The sequence below is a fragment of the Vollenhovia emeryi genome, unplaced genomic scaffold (genome assembly GCF_000949405.1).
Source record: "Vollenhovia emeryi isolate VEMERY1.0 unplaced genomic scaffold, V.emery_V1.0 DF939192.1, whole genome shotgun sequence".
NCBI classification, from domain to species: domain Eukaryota; kingdom Metazoa; phylum Arthropoda; class Insecta; order Hymenoptera; family Formicidae; genus Vollenhovia; species Vollenhovia emeryi.
Window position 1 is genome coordinate 581133 of NW_011967174.1, and position 27928 is coordinate 609060.

Below are 27928 nucleotides of genomic sequence, written 5' to 3' on the forward strand. Positions count from 1 at the left end.
TCTCTCTCTCTCTCTCTCTCTCTCTCTCTCTCTCTCTCTCTCTCTCTCGCACGCACGCACGCATGCACACCCACCCACCCATACACACACGCGCGCGCACTCTCTCTCTCTCTCCATCTCTCTTTATATTTTTCGTCGCTCGTCGTCCCTGACTTTATAGAAAAATTCATTGCTTATTCCAGTGTGACTTCTTATCTAATATCTGTACACGCTTTACAACTTGGCACACGCATTCGGTTCTCATATATTGTATTTTAGCGATTCTTTTAAGAGGTGCATGATACTCTTGCGCAAATGACTATGCACGAGTAATAACAGCCTGGTACTTAGAATCTGCATTCCTGAAGCATTACATTTTACAATTGACAACGGTATCATAGAAGTCTCAACAAGATGTTAACAATTAACATATCAATCACATACAGTGTTCTAAAAGTCGCATATTCTCTCACAATCAGACGCGTTTCTCTTAGGCTTCATCTGTGAGAAAGGATCAAGCGGGATAAACTCACGCACCTTCTAATTGTAGATACCAATTTTATCGATGATAATTATATTTTTACTAAAAATGATTTTTAATTGATCAAGCGATAAGCGCGTGAACCTTTTCTGTTATTCTTGACAAGTCCCTATTTTTCCTTAATTACTCCTAAATCTAACTTATACGACTTATAGGACAAAGTACATAAACTCTATATGAACATTGTACAACCTGCTGTATTGATAAGCGCCAAGCTCCACTGGTAATGAATAAAATAAAATCACAGCTTCCTTACGTATATGACAAAAGGGCTTTCCCCTAAATAACCAGTGAAATGTACGCATCTATTAACTATGTATTCTCCTTCTCGGTTTTCTTAATCAAAACCATGGCATAAACCAAACCTTGACCGAACATCATAAATATATGATTGTTTTAAGAGAAACAATATGTAAATATATCAATAATATACTTTCAAACATCATAAAACTGTGCGGAACATATTGAATATATAAAATTTAATTCTAGAACATTGACGTAAAATGTTAATAACTTCATTATTAGAGAATTACATAGTCATTGTATAGAAACAAAAACATCATATAATGAAATGGCACGCATTTGAAAATATAAAGATATCATATTAAATACTTCAACGTTTTAAATTAAAATTATAACATTTTATTATGCTTAAATGAAAAACAATGAAGATTACTTATAAATAAAAATAAGAGAAGAAAATTATTCTACTTTTTAGCCACTGTTACTCGATTTTGTTTGAAAAAAAAAGGGAAACGATTGACATTCTTTTCATGAAACAATTTCTATTTAGAAATATTAAAGTCGACAAATCTGTCTTTTTAGTACTTTCCCAAAAGAAATGCGTATATCCCGAAGTAATCCAAGAAACAAATAGCGAGGGCCGTTAATTATTTCACGTGTTTGATCTGTAAGAGATACAAGTATTTGCGATGATTTCGTGTTCTTGTAATACTTTTTTAGTTCTCTTGCTAAAAATCGCACATTACGCAGTTACATGACTAATGTAATATATGAACGCTCGTAAATGTAGACAGCTAGAGCCTACAGTCGATATGTACACAACGTCGTAATATACCTTTCTACATAAATAAAGTGGAAACTATCAGAACCGCCTAACACGCGGTAGTTCTTCGATAGATATTGTAACATTAACTTTGTTGCTTTTGTTTCTAAGAGTAAGTTAAAACGTATATCGGTTTGTTAAGAACTAATTGCATGTTATCGCATATTTGCGAGATATTGACGAGGTAATCTACAGAATTGAAATCTGGCAAAGTTGATTGAAACATATAAAGAAATACAATAAAATTATGATAAAACGAAACAGAATTGTCGCCATAATACAGTAAAATTGAATTTATTGGAAAACTTCTTATAAAACTTTATAGTGTAGGAGGTAGCTTCAAAAGTTTCTGGAACTTCTTCGTTATTCTGAGGAATACAAAACCCACTCAATCGTTTATCCTACGTTTCCTACAAAAGGAAAATTTCGTATTCAAGAATTATGCTATGTTTTCTTTAAAGAAAACTTCCTTCTCGTACAATTATGCACTTCTCCAAAGTTATTGAAAGTATTCTTGGGAGTTATTTTGTGAGAAAAGCTGTGCCATCGCATTCTATATATTAATCAATTACAGATCAATTTCAGCTAATTCCGGAAATTTTTCGAAATTGCCTCGTACATAAATAATGTAACGGAACGCTGGCATAACAAATATGTACAAGCTTGTAAAAAATTACAGACAGAAATCATTCAGTCATAATTTTAGATTTTTCAAATATATTATCTCTGGTAATATATTTCTCGAATATGTTAATATCAAAATAAATAGTTCTTATAGATTTCAATATTGCTGTTCAAAGCCTGATATAATATCACTTAAAATTTAACTGGGATAATATAAAACAAAATAATAATTTTTTCATAAAATTTAATATATGCTACTAAAAAAAGAGGGGAACACTTTACATACCCTAAAAATTGGGCTATTTTCAAACCACTAAAAGTTGATCCCCAGCCCAGGGAGATGTGGGAAATTGATTTCTTGAACAATGTCGATAAAAAATGATGATTTTTCGAATGAAAATTGATTTTTCTATTAGGCTTTTCTTTTTTTATTTTCCATTGGCACCATTAGAAAGAGTAACCTCGAAAACATCAGGACAGGTGAGTTAGAATTTCCTCCCTTTCAAATTCATTGTGTCGCAACGGTTCAAAGAGAACTGCAAAATCCAGGACGGTCCGGCGTTAATGGGTTAAAGCACAGAACGAGGAAGATGAACATATTTAAATAAATCGTTGACAGGGTTTTAAAGTTAAAACTTCAAGCTTTAAAATGCTTTTTTAATTTTGTGTCTACGATGATTTTTCGTCGAGTTTCAGTGGTTTGAAAATAGCCCAATTTTTAGGGTATGAAAAGTGTTCCCTATTTTTTTTTTAGTAGTGTATATCGAAATATTTATCACAATTTTACAAACGTATAATACACTTTTTACTAGAATTCTAGACTGGAAGCTTTCAACAGAAGTAGATCTATATCTCATTTACCCTCAGAACCAGTTGAAGTAATCGAGCTCTACAAAACATTTTTCACTTGAAACAATTAGAAAATCGAAACGCCTGGCACTATTCGTAAACTCAGAAATCGCTATATATTACATTATATTCGTTGATCTCTCACCGAGCATTGGAAAGTAACACACAGGATCCTTTCCAAGGACTAATTTTACATTTTCCGTTTCTTTGTAATTATGTCTTATAAGCAAAAAAGAAAAAGGAGCGAGATGCAAAACATAATTGCAAATCGTGGAACAGAGAACAGCAACCAAAACCAGTTGGTCAAAGACCTAAAGTCTACAGTGACTATTATAGCGAGCCTCACACATTTTGGAGTCGAAGTGTTTTTTTTTCTCTATAGCAGAGAAAATCTCGCTTCGAATAAATTTTATAACACAATACAAGCCCACTTTTCGTGGTATTCACACACGTCCATAATTTTGTGAATGACAAGCGATGTCTCAGCCTTTGTCTATCCAACGCTAAACAAAATCCGCTTTCCTTAATTCCCCTTTTCTCTCCCTCACCCCTCTCCGTTTTCTCCATGCGAGATACAGCGTGTCCGTCTGGATATGTACATGCTATCTGAAAGGAGGAAGGACTACTTTTTGCTATACTTTTAGAGCACAGTGCGACCAAAGAGCTGGTACCTTTTTGAGTACCCCTGGAGCAACGATTAGGACATCAAACGCGTTTCCAACTGCTCTCTAAGATTAGATCTTAGGATGCTGCCCGGAGTACGTGCGGTAATCGCCTACTGGAGAAGGGGAAATGGTTGGTGGGTGGGCCCTTTACTCGGGGGCCGTAAGCAAGTCCTAGGCCAGCTCTCTCTTCGCCTTAGCCTCGTTGTAGAATTCCGATGTCACATCAGCGGTGGACGTCTTCACGGTAACCGGCCGGAAGTGTCGGGTCAGCACGTATACCACGGCCTCGTATGTTGCCATTATGATAGCGGTGTTCGGAATCTGCCGGATCAGCTGGGTCCCGAGGCCGCGGTAGAGACCCCTTGTACCCTCCTCCACCCACACTGTGTTTAAGGTTTGCCAGAACGTGCGATATTTGCTGCCCTCTTCCCGCAACCGAGTTCTCGCGACCTCTAAATGGGAAAAAAGATACGATTGTATCCACCCCTGACCTACGTCTAATTGATGAAATTACTACTGACGATAATGAATACATTTCTGCTTACGTAAACGTGCTTGATTTTTTAATTATAGCTTCAATATTCGAGCAAATAACTTTCATAACATCTGTTGTTCTCAGATTGAAATTTTCATTATTGTAATTGTAAAGTGTAATCGAAGCAAATCTGTACGTAAGAATTCTGTGCTGTTTGCGCCAGAAACGTAATTTTACTAATATTTCAATGAGACGAGATGAAATAATAAAGTACATCGGTAATATACAATCACATCAAATTGATTTCCTATTGCCGTGACAATCGGAAAATAACATGGTACGATGACGCAGTAGTCTCCGAATAGAGATGCTCCGATTGCATGCAATTCGCCAATCTTCCGCGGGATAACGCACGCGATTTGTGCATCGTAATGATTTGCAAAACAATTCCGAAGCAAGTGCAGCATAACAGCAATATGGATCCGATGTTATTTTATTCAAACAACCAGAACGCCACGAACACTTGTAGATAGTGCGTAATTACACGCCAAATGTCTGGCACGCATTGCAGATATAGCTGGTGTTATCTTTAGACCGACGCGGAGAATCTTTGCGAGGCAATGGAAGAGAAAGAAGTCGATTACTCATTAGTGAAATCGGAACATTGTGAAAAAGCTATAGTCTATATCAAATTTTTCGTTTGTGTCAGGCATCGGTGATCATCAAGTAACATCCTATCTCAAATTACTGTGAAATTTAATACTATAAATTTAATTAAATAATTAATTATTTTTTTAATATAAAATAATTTAATTTTAAAAACGTGAATGGGAAGTCTGAAATACGTTTGGCACTCAAAATGTTAGATATAAATCAGCACAGCGCAATTTCACTCGAAAATAGTACGTCAGGTAATCCTAAAAGATCTTATTTTGTTTTTAGACTATACCGCTACAAGTGCAAAGTGAATTTTCTTCGATATCTTTCAACTTACAATCTTAAGTGATTAATGAATAGTGATTCTCTCAATTTGTACGGAACTAAAAATTCTCAATTGTCGATATACATTTCCTCTGTTAAGCTTCTTGAAAATATCAAAATCAATATATGTATAATTAATACAAATCTAAGTACACAAATACACAAAAGGTTGAGTAAATTATTGTAATTAGAAAATTGTAAATTGTGTATTCGTCGATCATTTTAAAGATTCGTTTTCTCGGAGAAATAAATGTTTAATCGGGAGCCTCTATGAACCCGTACCACAAAATAATGTATATGTTGTATGCAAAGTTGGGACGTAAACTCGATACTTGTAACAAAGTTACAGTTACTTTTTTTTGGTAACTCTAACTTAACTTCGTTACTTTCGCTCCATATGTAACTGTAATTTAACTCAGTTGCATTTCTTTGATAACTAGTAACTAATTTAATATAGTTACATTAATAGTTACTTGACATATATTTTAAACCTCCGCAGATCGCATTAGGCCTTGCCTTTGCGCATAAACGCCTTTATCGGCACTATACAATTTAAATGCAGATTTGATATTTTTATTTTCATCGCAAGAAAGTAACTGCAAAGTAACGATTCGTTGCTTTTTGAGTAACTCTAACTGTAAAGCGGTACTTTTCAGAATTGGTAACTTGTAACTGCAACTAGTTATATTTTTAGCGAAAAAAAAACTGTAACTGTACCTTGATACTTTAATAAAGTAACTTTCCCAACCCTGGTTATATGATATTTACCGTGAGGATAGGCAATAGTTGACGCTATCGTTTTCGAAAATGAGCCTGCCGCCATAAATTCGATGAAGTCGCGGAACGTCTTCCTGTCGTCCGTTTGAGAAGCCCGTGACCTATGAGTGGCCAGCCACGCCTTCACAGCTTCGTATATCACAAAGTGTATCACAGTCTCACTTATGCCTATATAGGACGCCACGATACCTTTGTAGAATCCCAGGATACCCTGCAAGAGAGTGAAACACATGAATGTCATATCTTACATCTGATTCATTTCGATGATGTACAAATAATATTTCCTCGATATTATCCCATTTCAATATGTTCAATAATATAAGAACATTAATAAAAATTTTTGCTATCACACTAATTATTCTCTACAGATAATCCTTCCATTTGCGAGACTCCAGACGATGATTATGAGAATTATATATATCATGTAAAAACATGACACAATCACGGTAATACAATGTGTGCCTTAATAGAGGAAAGTCCCCTATTACGAGATAGACTTTTAAACATCCAAATTCAATCACAAATCCCTTTTCGCAACGAGTACACAATCTAACAAATGAATTTTTTACCAAACAAATTTCACTTCAAGAGCAATAAATTCACGGTGGAACCAACAGATGATGCTTATTAATGTAGTAGAAATCCCGCTATCTTTTCTAATATTAGAAGCCTATCTCATAATAGGGCACTCTCTAGTAATTATTAATATCGCAAAATTATACACAGTATTATGTGCACAAGTCTTACGTAGAAATCAAATCTTTGAATAATGAAATAATAGCGATAGCGATCGAGAACGATGTAACATCTCTTATCAATGATACGTTCAAGCCTGGAGGATTTAAGGGTCCAGGAGAGAGAAAGAGAGCACGTGATATCCGCATGTTCGGTAAAGATAGCATTAAATCGAGTGTTCGTATCTGCGATAAGAAGGCCAAAAACATTGAAGGCACTACTCAGGGATTCAGAGGTGTGTATTACAGTTAACAGATCGACATGAAACGTAAAACGGATAAAACAATATTTCGAACGACGGAGAGGGCCGATCGATAATCAGTTAATTATCAAATTATCAACTCGAAATCGTAAAGTGTGCTAATTATTGATTTTGCGCCGCTATGATTTATTAACTCGCACATTTCACTCGCGCACTTGTACATTTTTCAGTGCTAACTTTTAATTTACAGCAATCACATAAAAAGTACGTATATATCTGTGCAAAGTATTTTCCTCCTGTATTCGGAATGTTTTCATTATTGTGACTATTATTGTATTTTAACTATTACGTTTGAATTAATAGCATTATTTTACACTATTCGTTATCAATTTATTACATCAATGATAAAATTTCATACTTGTGCACACATTTCTTTGCAATGTCCGGGCTGTTATCAACATCTTTAATCATCACATCGCGAGTATAACTGTGTAAAATTATTTATGTAAAAATGTTCCCCGTACATTCCCGTCAATTTGTACTTCCAGTTCTACGTACGAATCGACGCAATGATATACGAGCCGACGATGGAATATACAGATCTATTTATTGCACGAGCGTTGCTCAACATAGCGTGGAATTTTCCAAGATATTTTTACTTGGATATACTATTCCTAGGTGTACTATTCATGGTGCCAGTCTTGAAGCTGGCCCGGCTCCGGCGTGTCGAACGCAATTGCAATACGTATATGCGAATATAAACAACAAGCTGTGCAGCCGCTCCGTCTCCGAATAAATATATTCAATTTGACACACAGGACAAAGCGGCACGAGTAAACAATTTGTCCGCGCGCTGAAGGCGAATGTTCCTTGTCAGTAAAAGCCATTATTTCGTTCATTTTCGACGAGAAATAATTTCAACAATCCGTTGTATTATCTTGCCGTGCGTTAAAGAGGGAAAAAAGTCATTCGATCTCTAGAGAAATTAAATATAATCCTTCCTCTAATAGCTTTCTTAGAAAATTATTTTCCCCACAATCAACAATGTGGGTCAGGCGTCCACGAGGCTTAAAATATATGTCGCCGTCAAGTGATAATACTTGAAATATATCTCGCGAATTCCGCGCCGCGTGACTCGGCTATGTTACTTGAACCAAATTTGATTTCATACAACCAAATCTTATTTCATTCAACGAAACGGTCTCTCGGTACATGCTATGAAACTGCTCCCACACGAAATGAAAACTTCGATATCTGCATCTGAGATATCGAGGGATGATTACATCAGATCTATATCCGAAGCTACTTCGCTCCAACGCGAGTGCTATACGTATCGGCGCCGACCGAGAAAATAATCTTGGCCGCAACTAGCATTCGCTAAATACTTATCGATGCCATTGCGATACCGTCGTTGACATATCGCGAGGGCACCCTCCGTCGTCTCGGATATTCCTCGACTCGGTTTTGCGACGTAAGTTATTTTATTTCGTCGAACAACGACGCAATCCCGACGAGAATTACACGACGCGAACCGATCGATATAAACGACAAAGAAGCTACCGGCATAAATTTTTATTTATGAAAGGAGGAAACTCGAGGCAATTATCGATTCCAAAGCAAACCAGACGATAGCTGATAAGATGTCAAGAAACAAGGCGTAAATAAAAAAGTAAAGCTATTCCAGCGGGTTTATCCTCGTGTGTAAAAATTGTGCAATTTTCAATAAAAAGAAGATCGTGCGCAGTAGATTCTTTGCGCAACATTTCACTTTTAGCACCTTTTAAAATCAGATTTCTATCGTATATAAATTTATTCTTGATACAAAGATCGCATTTGCTGCTACGTGGTGGAAATCAAATGATTGCGTAATATAAAATGTACATGCGCGGATATTTTTTCCGTTCGGCCATGGAATTTATCTATTTTGTAGTAGATGACTCTGCATTAAATAAAATCGGAGACACGTTATGCACATTGTACGAAATGCCATTCGAGTAAGAAACGCTGCGGCAAAAAGAATAACCAAACGGCTTATTTAACGGCTATTTAAAATAACGTTGGAAAAAATTGCACGTATATATGTACATTCTATATTTACCGTTACGCAATCTTTTGATTTCCAACAGCGAATACGATCTTCAAGAATAAACTCGACACTACATTTACATTTTTTCACCAACGTCGTTTAACTTTGATCTTAATTTAATTCATCCTTTGTCTCTTCCTAACTGTCCCCTTAGAAAGAGACAAAAGACGATTTTAACTAATGTACAGAGGCGCGAACATTTGGATGTTATTTTTTTGGCATTTCTTGCGTTTAATTGTTTTTCCAGATGTTGCGTTATTTTGATGTTATTTTTGGCATCTTTTGCGTTTTGTTTTTCCGGATTTTGCATTATTTTGATAATGTTTTTGATAGTATAAAGATAACATCAAAATGTCACGCCTCTACTAATGTACGATCACAGTTAAACCGAGGCGAGAGATCGTACACAGTTGGAAGATTGGCAATTGTCGATTAGTCTAAAGGCCTGTGTCCACGATGCTAGAACTTGGTCCAAGTTCTAGTTCCCGAGAAATGTGTAGCTAATCAACTTGCAGCTTTTATGGAATAGCTGCAAGTTGCTATTCATTTTTCAAAGTTAAAACTTGTTATAGCATCGTGGACACAAGCCTTAAGAATTGAGAAGTAAATATTATGCAAGTTACATCTGCAAGATTCATCGCACGGCAGTTCCGCCGAGTATTTCGGAAAATCGCGATAAAAATAAAATAAAATCTGATACCTTACCGATTGTCGATATATCCTCCGCATGCATTCTATCGCTGAGACTTTTTGTGATCGGTGGTCCAGCTGTAGTCTGGTTTTTATGAACCAAATCGGATTTGTCAATGTACACGCGGTGAAACCTGCAAAAGTGAACGACCGTTTATTGAATCCGCATGGCGCTCGGTGTTTCGTGAATGGATAGGTTACGTGCACTATTTTTCCTTCTTTTTAACGCTGCCGTCTATCCGGTTAGAGCGGCAATTTATTTCAAATATTGCTACTCGACAGAGATTTCGTAAAAGATAAATCTACCGTTAATCCATTAAATCCCAAGAGATCTCTACGCTGATCTATTATGAAATCTTTGTAACATAATTTTATTCACAAGTTTTAGACAAAAATTTTTGCGTAAAAAAAACGATACGTGACCCCCGTCCTTTTATTAACAATGTTCAATTAATAAATAACTCCGTCCACCTTTTTTTAGTATAAGTTGATATAAAGGAAAGTCCCCTATTATGAGGTAGGCTCTTAATATAAGATAGGCATCATCTGTTGATTCCACCTGAATTTATTGCCCTTGGAGCAAAATCTGTTTAGTGGAAAATTCATTGCTGGATTGTGTAATCGTGGCAAAAAAGGTGATTGAATTTGGGTGTTGAAAACCTGCTATCTCATATTAGAAATCTATCTCATAATAGAGGACTTTCCTCTAATTCTTATTTAAATGATTTACAACAAAACTGCTACTCAAAAAGATAGACGAAAAATTGTTTATTAGTCGAATATTAATCGGTAAAAAGACAGGATTCACTTATCATTTTTATCTCTGCTTTCGCAACCATTATATCTTTTTTTAGATATCCAAATCTATCGCTGACTAGATTCTCGGAAAGACTAGATTTTCAACTCGTTCCATCCGATTTGCGAGGATTTAAAACAGAAAAGCGTCTAGAAGTCTTCTAGGATTTAATGAATTTATCTATGGCAATGAAAGCATCAATTTCTCGCGCACATATCATGAAATTAATAAAACTCCTCGTGTCCCGAGTAGTAAAAGTAATTCTTCGAGAGTGTATTCGAATCGAAGAGCAACGGAATATAAGTTTTCCTAACTTCTACTTTTTATCAGCATGCTGAAAAATCACCTTTGACATATCAGACGACCTCTAGATATCAATTTTAGTTTTCCGCATAGAGCATATTAAAATCCCCATTAAGATCTAAGAAACTTATGCAGTACCGAGAAAAGAGTAATTTTAATCTCCTTTCACATATGCATAGAATGTAAGGGTTTATATCTTATATTTTAACAAATTAATAAAATTCGTATGGCTCAAATGTGATAAACGCAAATTTGAAGGAATAATAAAGAACTAAGAGCCGTGGCAGGGTGTTAGTGTATAAATATTTTATTCTAAATTTCAAAATTGAGGTGACGTTTTCTCGGAATAAATGTAGAATAAAATATTTAGACACTAACACCCTGTCACGGCTCTCAGTCCTATATTTCTTATATTTTATTTGGGTATTTTATGCGCAAACTTTGTTATTCATATCAACCACCCAGTTTTGCAAAAGATCGACAGGGCATTGTACCACTTATGCCACAGTGTATCAAGGATATGTGAATAATGCACGAGGGTTACGCAACCGAGAGTACTACGCGTCATTTAATGCGCAATTTATAGTAGCGCGGTGACTTGTTTATGTCTTATTTACTTTTTGCGTTACCTGAAATACCATCCGACGCAGAACTCGAGATTCTATACGAGACCGGTTCGACAGGAACAAAAATTCGATATAACGTGGAAAAGATCGATTGTGCTGTCGAGATTACGTAATCTCGCGTAAATATGAAGAGACAGCTTTCGCGCGCGACAGAGAGATTAGTTTTCCGCTTAGAGCATATTAAAATCAAAAGCGAGCGTTAAAGAAAGGATCAAAGGGAATTTTCTTGATCCGGAAAAACCGGTTGCTAATTATCAATGTATTTATAAACAGACGCGTACAAAGTTCTGCTGCAATTTCATGCAGCGTATATCATTAAAGTGTACTGTGTATGAATTTTAATCTCTTACAATATACGAACAACGTATATTAAAATGAGAATATTAAAACGCGCCGTGAACAAATTTATTAAAACAATACGAGAGTCCAGAAACACTCGAGGCTGAATGTGGTATAATTGCGTGATGTAATATTTGAAAGCAAAATTAATTAAGGTAAATTATGATTAGCTTTCCTCCTTTCCTCAATCTTCTGTATGTTCTTTATACAATTCTGTACCGCTGGACCGATCTGAACCAAGTTTTGATATAGTTATTCGGTAGGATTCGGTGAAAAACATAGGCTATCTTTTAAGGTGAATAGTCAACTTTTGCCTCCTGAAATCATTACAGTTTGAAAGTCGAGTCTCAGACCCTGAAATCAATAAATTTTTATGTCTAAACCCATGGAAAGATCAGGATCAAGTTTGATAATGCGATTTTATTTTATTATAAAACGACAACGGGGCCGAAACTGTCACTTCGTAACAATGAAATTTGATTCTTTTGCAAATGCAAAAAAGAATGCGTGCTTATTTCGCAGAATAGTTTGCAAAAAAATAGCTACAATTGATTAAACATTTTCGAAGAGAAAAGTTTTACGTATTGGACGGAAAGAAAATATGTGAAAGAGAGAGAGAAGGAGTTTTGATTGATGGCCAAATGTATCTGTAGATATTTAAGAAAGGAGACTCAACTCTTGATAAATTTAATAATAATTTTTAATCATAAAGTTAAAAATTTAATTCTTGTTGAATAATAGACTACCATATTCACGTCGTCAAACGTCGAATGATGATTTACATTTTATAACATTGACCGAATTTGTAGACTTTCAAGTTTTAATTTGGTCAACGTTTCATTGCTCGTTGGCTAATTGCTAGACTTTCATGCTACTGCTTTTTATATTCGTTTACAAAACTTGCTGCGAACTCCAGAGGATCAGGATTTTTTTATCGTAAACTGCTTCTTGTAAAATTTGAACTAATTATTCTGAGTTTGCTGCTGATCAAGTTAGACCGAAACGTACAACGTTACTTGCGAGGAAAATTGATTTTGACATTAATTAATATCTTGTATTAGCTCGCGAGTTAACTTCTTCTGATCGATTCTTGAATTTTAAAATTGTCGAGATTCGCACGTACCTAAAAAAACAAACTGAGAACGTAAAATTGCGACACGTAAACAAAACGTGACTGAATGGACTTTAAATGGCATTGCGATCATTAAGGAACTTTTCGGAAACTATGCAGAGCTAATCACCCTTTTTTTCTCTCTGTACTGCCGGTGTACCGCATTATCTCCAATTATGACGCAATTCCGGCTGCACCGTTATTGCGGCCGGCGCGGCCTATGATTCTTCGATGATAGAACTACTGTCGCTTATGTTCGTACGACCGCAAGACGCGTGTAAGGCGGGCATTGAATTACGTGGTGAGGACGTCTAAAAATAGACGTACACTGTCGGAGAGGCACTCTCGCTCGTCGGCGAAGCGACGCGACAGAGAGAAGGGAGCGGAGAAAGGGAGGAAAAGGGAAAGACCGGGAGGAGAAAGAAGGAAGGTCGTCGGACACGCACCTGGCGCGACTTCCGCGAGGTCCGAAAAAGCAATTCAAGGCTGGACATAAGAATCAAGTGTATTAGATACTTTAGGCATATTTCAAGCGTCAAGTCTACGCGGGCTTCACTACTTTTCAGTTTACGTCGTTCCTTATACGTTGAAGTTTATCGCTCGCAACTTGCTCACTGCGTAAAAACGAGTAATGCTCTTTCGACATTTTGAAGCACTAATTAAGCTATCATCTCCGGTCATTCTAATTTAAACAATAAGACACGCGTAAGTAAAACTTAATTAGAGATAAAATAGTCGACAATTTTTAAAAGAGAACATAAATTTGTACGAGTAAAAGAAAAACAAGGAATATGTAGAATATAATAGAATATATAGAATATGTAGAAATATATAAAATAAGCGAATTCGAAAATGTCAATGTTCGATGTAAAACTTTGCTCCCGAAAATTATACGTCAATAAAGTTTCAATAGGAATGTCACAATTTCAAGCGATACCGACAGATAAGTACAATATGTACAAGTTTGTGTACGATATTCTCGAAACGAATTATTGTCAGAGAGAAGCCAAATTTCGAGTGGAACGCGTAACCGTTCGCAGGCAGATTTTTATCGTCTGTTTACGCAAACTTCCGGCCGAGTCATGTACGAATAATAAATATCATTGTTCATGTGTGTGGATGTTCGCATGTTGATTACGAATCGCTGAATGGCGAATCCGTGAATGATGATGGAAGCAAGTAAACAGATCGGAATAACGTCTCTGCGCCGATAAATGCACGCCGCGCTACAAAAGGTCAGAATGCAAATGCGTCGTTCTAGCAACAGGTTTTTTAACGAAGCAAATTTGCAAAAGCATCACAGAACAAGTAAAAAAAATATTTTTAAATATATATAATATGTAAAAAGAAGGTATAAGATCCAGATTTTTCTTCCAACCCGCATACTTTCCGTTAAATACATTTGTCAAGTTTTATTAAATTTGTATATTTAGTTATTTATATTTTTAAAATTCATATCTTTAGAGGGAAAAGATAACACGTGGAGCAACAGGTTAACGAAGACTTGCAAAAGCATCACAGAACAAGAATCTAAATATAAAAAGAAGGTATAAGATACAGACTTTTCTCCCTGTATACTTTCCGCTAAACGCATTTGTCAAGTTTTATTAAATTTGTATATTTAGTTATTTATATTTTTTAGAATTTGTATCTCTACACGGAGGGAATTTTCTCTAAAAATTTATCCTGAAAATCCTGTAATCGTGGGGGCAATTTGGCATTTTGGAGAATTTTATGAGTTTTTTTTAATTTTACCATACATTTAACTAGTAAAGTGTGTACTAAATATAATTACTAGTAAAATGTATGGTAAAATTTCAAAAAGCTATCATAAAGTTTATCAAAATGCCATGTTGTTCCACGATTACCCGATTTTCAGGGTAAACTTTAAGAGAAAATTCTCTCCAGTGTAGAAAAGATAATATGCGGAGTGCTAGAGTATTAACAGTGCAACAATGTCTGTATAATTAAAGAAATGACAAAATTCCCATTAGTTTAATGACACGTGTCAAGTGTTCGTAATATTTGGTTCGATCGTACGTTATAAAGATCTAACATTATAGAGCAACAATTACTATTAAACGCGTATAAAAATGAGGTTGAACTGTGGTAATTATATCTTTCAAATTATTAATAATAACAAATATCTTCCACAATAAAATGCTTCATCTAACTTTTCATAAAAAATCGACGCTGCTAAATAGACTATATATTTTTAGTACACTCGTGTGTACACATTGTCTTAGTCCTCCATCGCTGTCCGCGAAACACGTCAGCCAGCTTTTTTATCTCGGTTTATTTTGAGGGCAATTCAGAACCATTGAAGGAAAACGACTGAGAGAGGTGTGAGGTATTAGAGGTATTAAAGGTAAACACAGTGATAGGAGCTATTGCGAACCCCCCGTTAAAATTGATTGAGGAAACATATGCCGGCGCAGCATTATGTAATATATCTTATCTGTACGTGTACATACACGGATTGTTCTTCACACAGCCGGGGTAATCCCGTACTCTCGCGCAGATGCAAGATGTGAACGACACAAATGACACTCGACTCGTCAATGACGATAATTGTGCTAGGGATTAAATTCTATCCCAGAGCACACAATCGTTATCGTTGACGGCCGATCAACGTTCGACGCAATGTGAATAGAAAAGAATTGAAGGCGTCGGAGTTGTCGGTTTCACTGCAGCAGGCCGTATCGCCGTCGCAATTTTAAGGAGTCGAGTCTATTCCCTCTTTTTTTTCTATTCGAGAAGCTAGCATGATTCATACAAGTGATAACGATAATGTCGAGTGAAAAATATCAAGTGCCGTTGCCAAGTTAACCTTGGGCCATTTGGAATTTTTCTGCAAATTATCAGTTTATAAATTCTTTGGTACAAGCGTTGAAAAATGGGGTTTCTTGCGAATAGTCGATTAGGAATCGCTCGATTTAACGAAGTTTTAATTCAATACGAGCTTTGGACGGCCGTAAATTGTCGTATCTATAAAGAATCAAAGTTGCTTTTAATTATTTTTAACACTAACATTTTTTACTCTCAAAACGTTTATACGAAAGAAATTTTGTCTATTTATCCTACTCTCTAAAAGTCAATCAGTGGATTATTACTGAAAATTACAGTGAATGGTTACTGATTTGCAGGTACAAGTACCTACACCACTGAAAATCGCAGTGGTATACTTGTAACTTTAAATCAGTGACTATTCACTCTTTTTTTGTGCTAATTCGCTAATTGACTTTTAGAGGGTATATAACAATTTACTATCGGTGTAATTTTTTTTAAAGAATCCTTGGTACACAAAATAAACTGTGTGTATAATTGTAATTATAATTGATATGCGCTATCGAGAATGGAGACGTATGTACCTTGACGTACTCAAACCTTCATCAAATTGGAGCGTGAACGAGTGGAAGAGTCTGCAGTTGAGAAATTCTTGAGCAGTCTGTACTTACGCAAAAGCGGCGCAAATGACAAACAATCGTGTCGCGAGAAGAAGAGCCACACGCGCCAATCGCGTGGCTCCCCTGCGAACAGATCTACAACAAGCGGATCGCGTTCTTCAGGTCGAAGTTCAGCATTCTGAGCGATAAACTCTTTATCGTCCGCGAAACGGTCTTATTGACTGTAATTTATCGGGTGTCTCTGAACGAGCGCAAACCGCTCGTATTACGTAGGTAAATGGAACGAGGAAGTGCGTATCGGAAAGTGCATTGCCGCGTTATGCAATACCCTCGTTCTGTAGGAAGCGGCTATTTCGGGAGATAATGTCCAAGTAAAATGAGATAATGAGATAGCACGTATATTATAAGACCGTTAAATTCGTTAAGCAATTTTCCACGCGATCGTCTTTTTTTTTGTTTTCTCCTCTTTCACGCCACGTTCGTTGCGTCGCGTAACAACTCAGCGTATGCAAACGACGTACGAAACGCCGATTGTGAGCTTGTGCAACTAATCGTTGAACATTCGGATTCACCCAAACAATAGTTAACGGGATTTTTTAAGATATAAATGCTTTATGATTATATAAAGTTTCAGGCTCGAGTGCTGATCTAGTCTCCTCGACCGATATTTTTCTCGCCCAAAAGTTATTACTTGTCTTGGTGCCCATTTCCCTATACGCGGAGAGAATTTTCTCTTGAAATTGATCCTGAAAATCGTGTAATCGTGAGACAATGCGGCGTTTCGACGAATTTTTTGAATTTTTTTTATATTTTACCATACATTTTACTAGTAAATTGTAAAAAAAATTGTAAAAAGTAGTACACTATACTTTTTTACAGTTTTACAATTTTACAATTTTTTTACAATTTGCTAGTAAAATGTATAGTAAAATTCCAGAACACTCTCATAAAGTTCTTCAAAATGCCACTCTCTAAAGACCTGTCCACGATACTGGAACTTGGTTCAAGTTCTAGTTCCGAGAAATGTGTAGTCAATCAACTTGCAGTTTTTATGGAATAGCTGACAGAATGGTAGTGACACTGTTTTTTTTTTTAATGAGTTTAGGAACTTAAGATAGTTCTTTCCCAACTACACTAGTCAAAATGAATCTTGATTAATAAAGTTCAATAGACAATGAATTCTTTTATACTAAACTCAAGAACAGATTTTTAAACACTATTGCTTCTCTTAGAATATTAAAAACCGATAAAATAAAAAAAGAGTTACAGAAAGTGAAATGGTATTCTGAATTGCGTGGCGTTAGCAGAGCGTTGATCGTGGCAACATCACATTTCACCGTGAATGCGATAAATTGTGAAAAGATATTAAAGCATTAGCGTGCACGAAAAAGTTTTTTTTTTTCAAATTTTACCCACATACGTGTTGATATCTAAATTAATTTTGCTGCAAGTTTAAAGAAAATCTGTAACTTCATCACTTTTGACCTAACTACTTTAAGAAATAAATCGGAAACGCTCAAAATAATTGGAATGGCCATCGTAGTAAAATATCCCTCGGAGAAGATTTTGAAACGTAACCATCAATCTAAACGCATGTTCCTAAATTCATTTAAAAAGTGTCGCGACCACATTCTGTCCATCACTGTACTAACGGGTATATGCACCGAGTGTCCTCGTGGGTTATCGACATCAAGGGAGTTCGAGCTGCGCGTCAGAAGCCCAACGCGTCCGCACTTCGATATATCCATTAAAGATAAACGCATGAATGACGCGCAGAATACTTTTCCCCCCATCGGGCGTTAATCGCGAGTCTATCGCCGCAGCCGATGATTGGATTTGTCGAAGGAAACATGACGAGACGGCTGCGACATGCGATACTCTCGAATGGCTCTGCTTACAGCTCCTCTCAGTCTCTTCTGCTCTCTTTTCTTTTTTATCCTCAAGGTCAGCACGTGATACGCTCTCGCCAGAAAATATAAATCTTGAGGAGAATCGTGACGGGGATAGTAATGTAATAGAAATGAAAGTAATTTAGTGCAGACCGAACGTTAATCGCAAGACATTCTATTCAGATATTTTAAGAAACCAATTCGTCCGAGAAGCTTCAAAGTCGTCTTTTCTTCAACAAGTAGTTTTCTCAAAATCTACGCGACTGAAATATGGAAGGTGTAACTTAGGGCGAAAGGCTGTTTACAACACAGCTCCTCAGTTTTTCAGGATGTATTCTAATTATATTATTATATTTACCGAGTGTTAGTTGGCGGATATTAGGTCACGATCGCATAAAGAAATAGTTTATCGCCAAGATACAAAAATAGCAGTTGATCAATGAAAAATAGCCGCGGGAGATACAGAGCGACGTTACATATAATGTGCAGTGTAGTGTAATGTTCAGCGGAGTAAGAAGCGCAAACATCTGTAGACCTGTGGTCGTAGACGAAAACGCGAGCGGGTACCAAGTAGGCAACACGGAAAGATTAATGTAGCATTGTCTTAATGATGCAATGCAACAAGCCGTGTAGAAGCGACGTACACCGATCAATGAATAAGCATATTGCACTCGTTGCATAACATTATCGCGCGATATGGTAATACCGTAAAATGTTATGCACTCACTAGTCGACGCACGGTGTCACTTATTTTGCGTTTAAAAGAAAAAGTATCAATCATCTCGATTTAAAAGCCCGCTGTTCCAACAAAAAGCTGTATTTTAAGATCGACAAATAATCGGCGCGCAGTTTACCGAGTTGGAAAAAGTATAATAGAAAATTTACAAAGAAATACTATTATTAGGCTATCAAGATCAGACTCGACTGAAACAGGCCGAGGGGTAAACCGCTGACTAAAATCATGTGCATCAGTGCCTGCTAATGCCCAGTGGGTATTACTTTATCTTATTATCTTATAGCGAATTCGATTGTTTGCACTAGTGCGCGCTGAGTGCGCACTAAAGCGTGTTTATAGTCAATATTCTTATATTTGACCATTACAGTAACGTCATCCATACAGTTCAACACAATTCCAACTTTCTACACCGGTCTACAATTTATTACAACTTTTATATCTTTTTATTTTCATATTATTGACTGCGTAATCCTTGGTATGATCTATCTTGCGAATTCTTCCACGCGTTAATTTGTATTTTATTTCTTTAGGAAACGAATTAGCAAAAAAAAGATTATCAAATAGAATAACATGTTTAAATCTCAAGTTTCGTGTAAAAAAAACTGAGTTAGCACAAAACATTTCTTTAATTTAACGTAAACATGCAAAGCGTAAAAAAATCAGGAAAATTATATCGGCAAAAGATGGAACAATTACTAAACTAAATTCTCGCCTGTACGACTCAAATTCAAGTTTATTCCAGAATCGAAATTATTACCCGATTATTCGTTCAAGGACGCAAGGCTAAGCTTTGAGCAAGGATTTTAATATATCGCGGCACAGATATCTATTATAATAATATTGGAATAGCGTGGTCTTACCAGCGCAGGACGCGGAGAAGACGTGAACGATCGGAGTATCGGGAGGTAGAATCGCGTTAAACGCAACTTTGCTCTTGGAGTACGCGCAAAAGTAGATAGCTCTGGAGGGTGCCACGCCAATGAGATTCGGACCAAGGCCCTTGAACAGTCCTCGTGCACCCTCATTCTTGATGATGTACCTTAAGCATTGATAGATGCCCGGCGCGTGCCGGGAAGTGTCCGGAGGTGAGGTCGAGACACCGAAATGCGAGAGAGCTACGAAGTGACTGGAATACCTGGGGGTGAAAGAGACCGAGAGCCACGTTTAAGAAACACGCATCTTTCTCCGGGTGCCGCTCGATTGAATTCGACTCTTATTCTATATTTGTATACTACGTCCAATACATGGCAAAAGCTTACGTCTGACGTTAAACATCTCGTGTTCGCCGAATTTCGATATTACTGAAAATAAGAGACTAAATATCCTGCCGAGTAGTTTTCGACTACCGAGTGGGAATTTCCCAAGCTCGCATGGATCAAGTCTTTCGCGAAAGTCGGACGATTTCTTCGGAATTACGGACAGCTCCTTCTAACGATTTAACACTCGAATCGACAAAATAAAAAAAATTAATGCGCTCTGGCGAGATCTTACTTGTCGGAAAATTTTCAAGTCTCCCGAAGTTTCACGGGGATGAAAAATTTTTCGCAATTTTGGTCGGAGTTGCGCAGTATCTCAAGAATTTTAATGGTTCCTTTCGCGTGTTTACCTTATTATCAGATAAGAGATAATAACAATAAGAGGCCTTGAAATAAAATCGCGCAGAAATTGCCCATCGTGAATAATTACGCGCCTTACCTGGGATACCCAGTGCATAGCCTCCTGCGTTGCTCGGGCGTCGGTGAACCCTTGCACGTCGGATGACCAGACGTGAATTCCTTGCTTACTGGCGGCGGATGAAAGCCGGAAGACGACGACTGCAATCGGGTCTTTACTACCTCCAGCGGACAAGTCACTATTGCTCCTGCTGTGCCAGCCATTCTGTGCGAAATAAAAAAAAAAGAGGGATTAGTGTAAGCTTTATGACGATCTCGTCAGTTATCTCCGATCATGATTGCTAATTTCTCATATCAATGAAGATTACTATCTTTTACTATTTTACTGTAATAACCGTGTACTCTCTAAAAGTCGATCGGTGGATTATCACTGAAAACAGTGAATAGTCACTGATTTGCAGTTATAAATATACTACTAAAAATTGCAACGGTTTACTTATAACTGTAAATCAGTGACTATTCACTGTTTTCAGTGATAATCCACTGATTGACTTTTAGAGCGTTAATTTAATACATTTGCAAATGTATAAATACACCTACACATTTCTAACTAAGGTAAATTCCTAATTTATTCAAGTAAAGTAAATAGAAACGTAGACTCTTCGAGTTTCGATCTTATAAAACAAGCTCGAGTAACTGAGGAGTCGAATAATTTAATAATATAACTACAATATAAGACAACACATTAAATTCACTATTTGTTACATCTAGAAGAAAACTACAATTCAAGTAGATTATAATTAAAACCAAGCGTTTCGATCTATCTTGAGATCATCTTCAATGCTTAAATAATTCGGCACAGATACTTTAATTGTTCATTGCATGTTCGCGAGAGGTATGCGATCTTCTCAAAACTTGGACCGCGATGTAAGATACTGCTTGTGTGGGCATGCATGCTTGTAATCGAGTCTCTCGAATTACAAATGCAGAAATATTCAGCTGACTTATATCGTCGACAAGTAACGTCTGTGAATCTGTATAACATTTGTCTTTTATTAACGTCATCTAACTTCGTTAAAGTTTGTGCAGACTTGATAGAGAAAGAAATCGTCATTTTCCCCAACAACATTTTTAGTATTTAAATAAGGAAAGTCCATTACGCAAGTTACTGCTTACATAATTAAATTGCGATCGTGATAATTATAATCAAGTTCTGATTACAATTATAATTTATAATGTTTACAAACACAGAACAAAGTGTGTGCCGAGAGAACAAAATGTTCGCTACCAGTGCAATCTGATTTTCATCTTATCTTATCTGATTAGAAATAAAAGCGAGATAAAAAATATAAATAATTATTAAGATAACGGTAAAAGCATGAGAAATGTCGCACCTGAGTCGTACGAAGGAGGAGTATCAATATTTATTTGGTGCAAACTCTCACGCAGACCTTCACTCACACAATCTCGCGAATCCTTCCAATTAGAGTCTTATTACAGTCATCTCTTGTCGTAAAATAATTAGCAGTGTTAGGGGACCGGCGTTCATCGTTGCAACGCGTTATCAGTGCCATGTTTATATTTATCGAGGCCCGCACTCGTAACTTTGAGGCTCCTGATATTTCGACGAGTGTTAAGTCCACAAAACGAAGACCGACAATGTCGAATTATTAATTTGTTTCCCGTTTTAAAAGACGATGAGTCGTAAAAAATTAAACGCGAGATTTTACTAAATCTTATATATTCATTTATTTTTCACTTATTTATTTAGAGTTTCAGTTTCGGTATGACGTCACTATTGTGTCTCGCTTTTATATCGGCATCTATACATACTTTTCCTTCAATTAGGACTAACGCTTCTACTTAATTATCAATTTCATTACAGCGGCTGATGAAGGTGTTCGGTGCAGCCCACAACGTTCCGTGAGCCATTTTATACATTAATAAATCGAATTATATTGTTTAAAGTGATATTTCTGCTCGTTTGTCCCATCTTTTATTTTGTTTTACAAATTATTATGAAATTATTATGACTTTATTATGAAAATCTTATTTTCTCTATTCGTTTCTATAATAATACTTCAATTCAGATTGTAATAAATCTATAATAATTTATCTATAATTGATATTGATTTAAATTAGATCAACTTTAACAAAACTTTGATTTAAAAGAAAATTCAACAGCAAACATTTGAAAATTGCAAGGAATGTGTAATTTTCATTAGATAAATACGATGAGATTCATCGAAGCACATTGCATACGAGGCTAAAAGAAAATACGAAGTGTATGTACATCGTAAAATTAAAGTCTTCTAAACAAACTATGTGTGTGAACATATAATTTGATGGAGAAAAATACTTTTGATCCTCGCGTAGGCTTCTGTAACTAGTCCTCTAATTCGCCCTCAAAGCGCAGTATATGTCGAATCTTTTATCAACTCCAAAGGAATGTGGTAGTAAATTAGCGCCCGATTCACACGCTCGTATTAAATCCGCGTATCTTTCCGTGCTAAGAAGCAGGTACGCATTCTCGTTGATCGAAAATTTGCGGCCTAACTCCGAATAACAACTTTCAACGGTGCAGCAACGCGTCTCTTTGCGAAAGAAACTTTTATTATATTTATGCGCGAGGAACGTTTTCATCTCCTTCAAATCAAAGAGAAATGCAAGAAGTTCTGTGACTAAAGAAATTAGTTTTTGCAAAACTCACGTTGCTTTATTTTAATTACTAAGAGAAACATTAATTAACAGCTAACTAAACATATACATTTCAATTTATTATTTTATTATGTCCGATTCATAAATCGAGGCATGATAAATTGAAACGTATATATATTTACCTTACTGTTAATTAATATTGCTCTTTACGTTGACATTTGCGATATAATTCTTTCTACAAAAATACGAAACTCGCTATATATATTATAGTGTTATATGATGAATATATTATACAATAAGGGCTTGTTCCGTTAATTCGATAAATAAGCAAGTTCACTGAGCTACGTCCTTAATTGCAACTACTCAATCAATTTGTGGCAACTATTATCAATATTGAAATAGGAGCTTTCGACTCGCTACGGCTACATAGTTCCTGGCTGTTGTATAAAGAGTCTTGTGGATTTATCTCACAGAATGGAATTTCCAACGCGTAGTATTTCGAGATAAATAAATCGTTTAGCTATTCTCTGCTGCCAAGCGAGAAATACTGGTCCCTGCGATACACAAGTTCACTTACTTGACCTTTCAATTGATCTACTGCGGAATAAAAAAAAAGCAGAAACGCAAGATTCGATATCGTATGATCGATATGTCGGTTTAGAAACGTAGGGCGCCCTAACGGCACTGGTAATCTCAGAGATTAAACTCGTTGATTTCTAAATTAGAAAAACTCAAACACGAGAATTTACAGGAAATCATAGGAGGCTTCGATAAATTATGTCTCGACAATATGAAGTAAACGACGAAGCTCGATTCTTTACGACTTACTTAGAGTTAAATCTTACTGGAAGTTTAATTCAAGTTTGAAGATACTAAGACATTATATAAATGTTGCAAGTCATAAATCAATAATTTATCGAGGAATCTTTATTAACTTAGTAAATTATGAATCTCGATTCTGCGATTTAAAATATCAGGAGTATGCGAAAATTTTAGTTCCTTTTTCATTTTCTTTCATTTACATACGCAAGTGCTACAAATTAATCTTTGATACATTTTTCCGTCATTGCCTATATAACTTTCTACCACCTTTCTGGGCGCAACTTTCGGATTCCGTTGCGGAAACAAAACGACGTCGGTTTGAAGGCGATGAAATCGTCAAGTCATTTTCTTACGAATGCGCAAAAAGGTCGGAAATTATTTGAATTAAAAATAATTACACCAAAACGCTGGAACAAAGATTGAAACTTTTGCACACCCCTGATATTTTAAAAGCTCAATAATTTACCAACGTAAATTACGAATTTCGATTCTTAAAGTATTTACGGCCTTTCAAAACGTACGCCAATCAATATGTAGAATTAATCAATAAACGCAACCTTGCACCGCAATAAGAATAGACTCTTCGATTGTAGAAAATAGTTCGCAAGCTTCGTATTACTTTTTTAAAGGCCCGTGTCGACGATGCTAGAACCTGGTCCAAGTTCTGGTTTCGAGAAATGTGTAGCCAATCAACTTGCAGCTATTCCATAAAAGCTGCAAATTGATTGGCTACACATTTCTCGGAACTAGAACCTGGACCAAGTTCTAGCATCGTGGACGCAGTGCCGAGTCCCATACCCTGGTCTTACGTGATCCTATTACACGTCGTAAAATATGATTCTTTTTCCCCTCTCGGCGCCAAGTTCCATGTATATGACCTTAGCCCATTTCGTTATTTCCCGCGCACGCTTCGAGAAATGATTACTCCGGATTACTTCGCGTCGATATTCCCTGATCGAAGATTCGATCGCGGCTCGCAAACTGCTCGGAGCACTCTGTACAAATACGACAGCTTGCGGAGACACGAGTGCGAGCGAGTGCAACATACGTGGCGGCCGACAGGCGCGTTTAACGTAACTGCGTCGTCGAATTCCTTTCTGAGCGAGCTGACAACGCGCTATTTTGCAAATAGCAGTCTCGTATTCCGGCGCCGGCAAGGCTCAGTTGTGGAGCCGCCCGACCAGTCTGTCATCATTTACGAAATGTATAAACAATAACAGTAACGAGAATGTGTGTACTATTACATTACTATGCTACAAGGGTGTTATTAGAGTGGAGTCACCTATTATGAGACAGGCTTTTAATATGAGACAGAGCGAGTTTCTGCAAATCTACTAGGCATCCACCTGTTGGTTCCACCGTCAATTTATTGCCCTTGGAGTAAAATCTATTTAATGGAGAATTTATTGTTAGATCGCGCGTGTGTTTGTTGCTAAAAAAAAGATTTGTAAAAATCAATGAGTAAAAGGGGGCTAAGAGCCTTGACTAGGTGTTAGTGTCAAAAAGGTAAAAATTTAGATATGATTCTTTTAATAATAGAGGGTTCGATATCTAAGATGTAAACATTATCCCCGTTGTTTACCCTTTTGACACTAACACCTAGTCAAGGGGCTCTTGGCCCCTTTTACTCATTGATTTTTATTCTTCAGAGCTGTATTCTCTTATTAATTAAGATTTGTAAAATTGGATGTTGAAAACCCGATGTCTCATATTAGGATTACTTTCCTCTACATCAAATGGATCCGGGTGCATATAATTAATTAATTAATTACAAATCTTATATTGGGAGCCTGTTAATTACAAATAATCTCTTATTAGAAACCTATCTCACGATAGAGGACTTTCTTCTACATCAAATGGAACCGGGTGCATATAATTAATTCATTCATTACAAATAATCTAGTTTGCTCCATTTTCTATTCGTTATTAAACACACATATATATAAATATATTCCGCTCATTGTTTATTATATTATTATTATTTGTCGTAGCTATTGATTTAACACACAAAAGGACGAAAATTAATTAATCAAGATCTGCACCGAGCGAATTAACGTAATACAATGAGTGAAAATTAATTAAAATTCTTTTCTCCCGTGCAATCAAGGGCCAAATAAGTAAATATTGTCGGCGCAACTCGATCCCGAGTTTAATATTTTTACGTTTGTACAATTGAACTTTTCCCACGCGGAAGTTTCATCACAAATCGGCGGTTATTGTAATTTTTAATTAAGCGATTCGGCATTATTTTATGTTATTGCATCGGTTCACAATGTCGCTCTGCAATAAATGCCGATATCACATAAACGGAGGGAAAGCAGATTTAGCCGATTGGGGTTAAACGATATATTGGCGAAGAACCAGTCTTATCGGCTGCAAACTAGAAAGGCCGACAATCGCTGAACTACAATCAGTTAAGGTTATCAATAATGTGCAGCCTCAGGCATCCTTCACGCATGTGCTCGTTCTTTTATCGCGCACATCGTGATTATTGTAAAAAGCGCGAAGACGATAAATTTACTACGCCGTTGATAAGAATTCGACGTGCGGAGCACGTACGTACCACAATTGCCAGAAACGAGGGGAAAATCTTCACCGTACGTCGATTTTCTCGACGATATTGATTTCTAGGAAAAAGTGCGTGAACGACGTGCGATCGACTCCGCCTCGAGTGCGACTCTTTAATTAAGCCAGAGATAATTGCCGGACATAATTTCGTCGCAGTTGCGACCACGTGCGCATCGTCGGCTCAATCCAAATGTCTCGGCAAAAATAACGATCGTCCGACACTCGCGGCACAAGCCTAAAGCCTGATCTATAATGTGCTTTCTGGCATCTAGAAACGTTCTATTTTATACAAATCAAAACGCTTAAAAAATTGATCGACAGTGTACGATTATGCAATGTATAATATAAAATTTATCAACTTGCACAAATTTTTTAAACGCATTTGTTGACTACAAAACAGCATGTTTCTAGACGCAGAGAGCACATTGTAGATTAGGCTTGAGACTTCACAGAGAGGAAAGTCTCCTATTATGAGATAGACTCTTAATATGAGATAGTGGAGTTTCTGCTAAATTAATAGGCGCCGTCTGTTGGCTCCATCATAAATTTATTGCCCTTGGAGTAAGATTTGTTTAGTGACAAGTTCATCGTTAGATTGTGTAATCTTTGCTAAAAAAAAAAAGATTTGCGATTAAATTTGAATGTTGGAAAGCTGCTATCTCATATTGGAAGCCTATCTCATAATAGGGCGCTTTCCTCTGCGCGTGTTTTTGTCGTGTCCGCCGATAATTATTTGCAACTGCGACGAAAATTCCGAAACATTTACGCAAGAGAGATTTATTTTATTTTATTTCACGGTGATATAAAGCGATGCGAAAAGTAATTGAAGCGTGTATTTCCATAACTGTTTCAAGTGCCGGGATGAGCCGAGTTGATTTTATCGCACTAATGCGTTTATAAACTACATGCCCCCGCGATAAAATTGGTTTATCTCGTTTTCGCGCTTATATTATGTATGGAGATGCCTGCGTGTATCACACTTGTCTCGCTAGGCTGTAGATTGGAGGAATATCTTTCTCCTCCACCGTGCTTTCGTAAATCTTAATCCGGGATACTCAATCGAACGTAAATTCTTTTCGAAAGGAATTCGATTCACGATCCCAAGCAGCAAAACAATTTAATTCTTTACACGTACTTTAATCGTGCGGAAGAATTTTGCAATTTTATAAAATCAATTTCAAATTTTAACACGGACTACAAATTGAAACTTTCACATGCCAATTTTTTTTTTCTAGACTTTTAAACCGAGTGTTTTAAGTATGAAAATGTTTTGCTACGCGGCCCGCAACTTATTCTGGGGTTCGACCGTGAATCTTTTCCTCTAACGAGAATTCGTGAAAGGTGAAAAATTTCATTGACGAATAGTGAAACTCTTCAATGAAACGTTTCA

General features: G+C 36.5%; 1 protein-coding gene across 3 annotated transcripts in view; it reads right to left on the bottom strand.

Moving 5' to 3' along the window:
• Positions 1-2926: 2926 nt before the first annotated feature.
• Positions 2927-27928, bottom strand: part of LOC105562259 (solute carrier family 25 member 36-A) — a 27504-nt gene continuing 2502 nt past the window's right edge. The window contains exons 2-7 of one of the 3 annotated variants that reach the window (XR_001008965.1): positions 20573-20755; positions 19738-20012; positions 9686-9804; positions 5949-6168; positions 3731-4176; positions 2927-3665 (exon numbers count right to left, since the gene is read on the bottom strand). Coding sequence is in view for 1 of the 3 variants with exons in the window: in XM_012012966.1 (XP_011868356.1) it covers positions 3896-4176; positions 5949-6168; positions 9686-9804; positions 19738-20012; positions 20573-20755 (1078 nt within the window). In the remaining 2 variants the exon portion in view is untranslated. Of the gene's footprint in view, positions 4177-5948; positions 6169-9685; positions 9805-19737; positions 20013-20572; positions 20756-27928 lie in introns of all 3 variants that reach the window. The other 2 variants (XR_001008964.1, XM_012012966.1) reach the window with 2 other exon arrangements.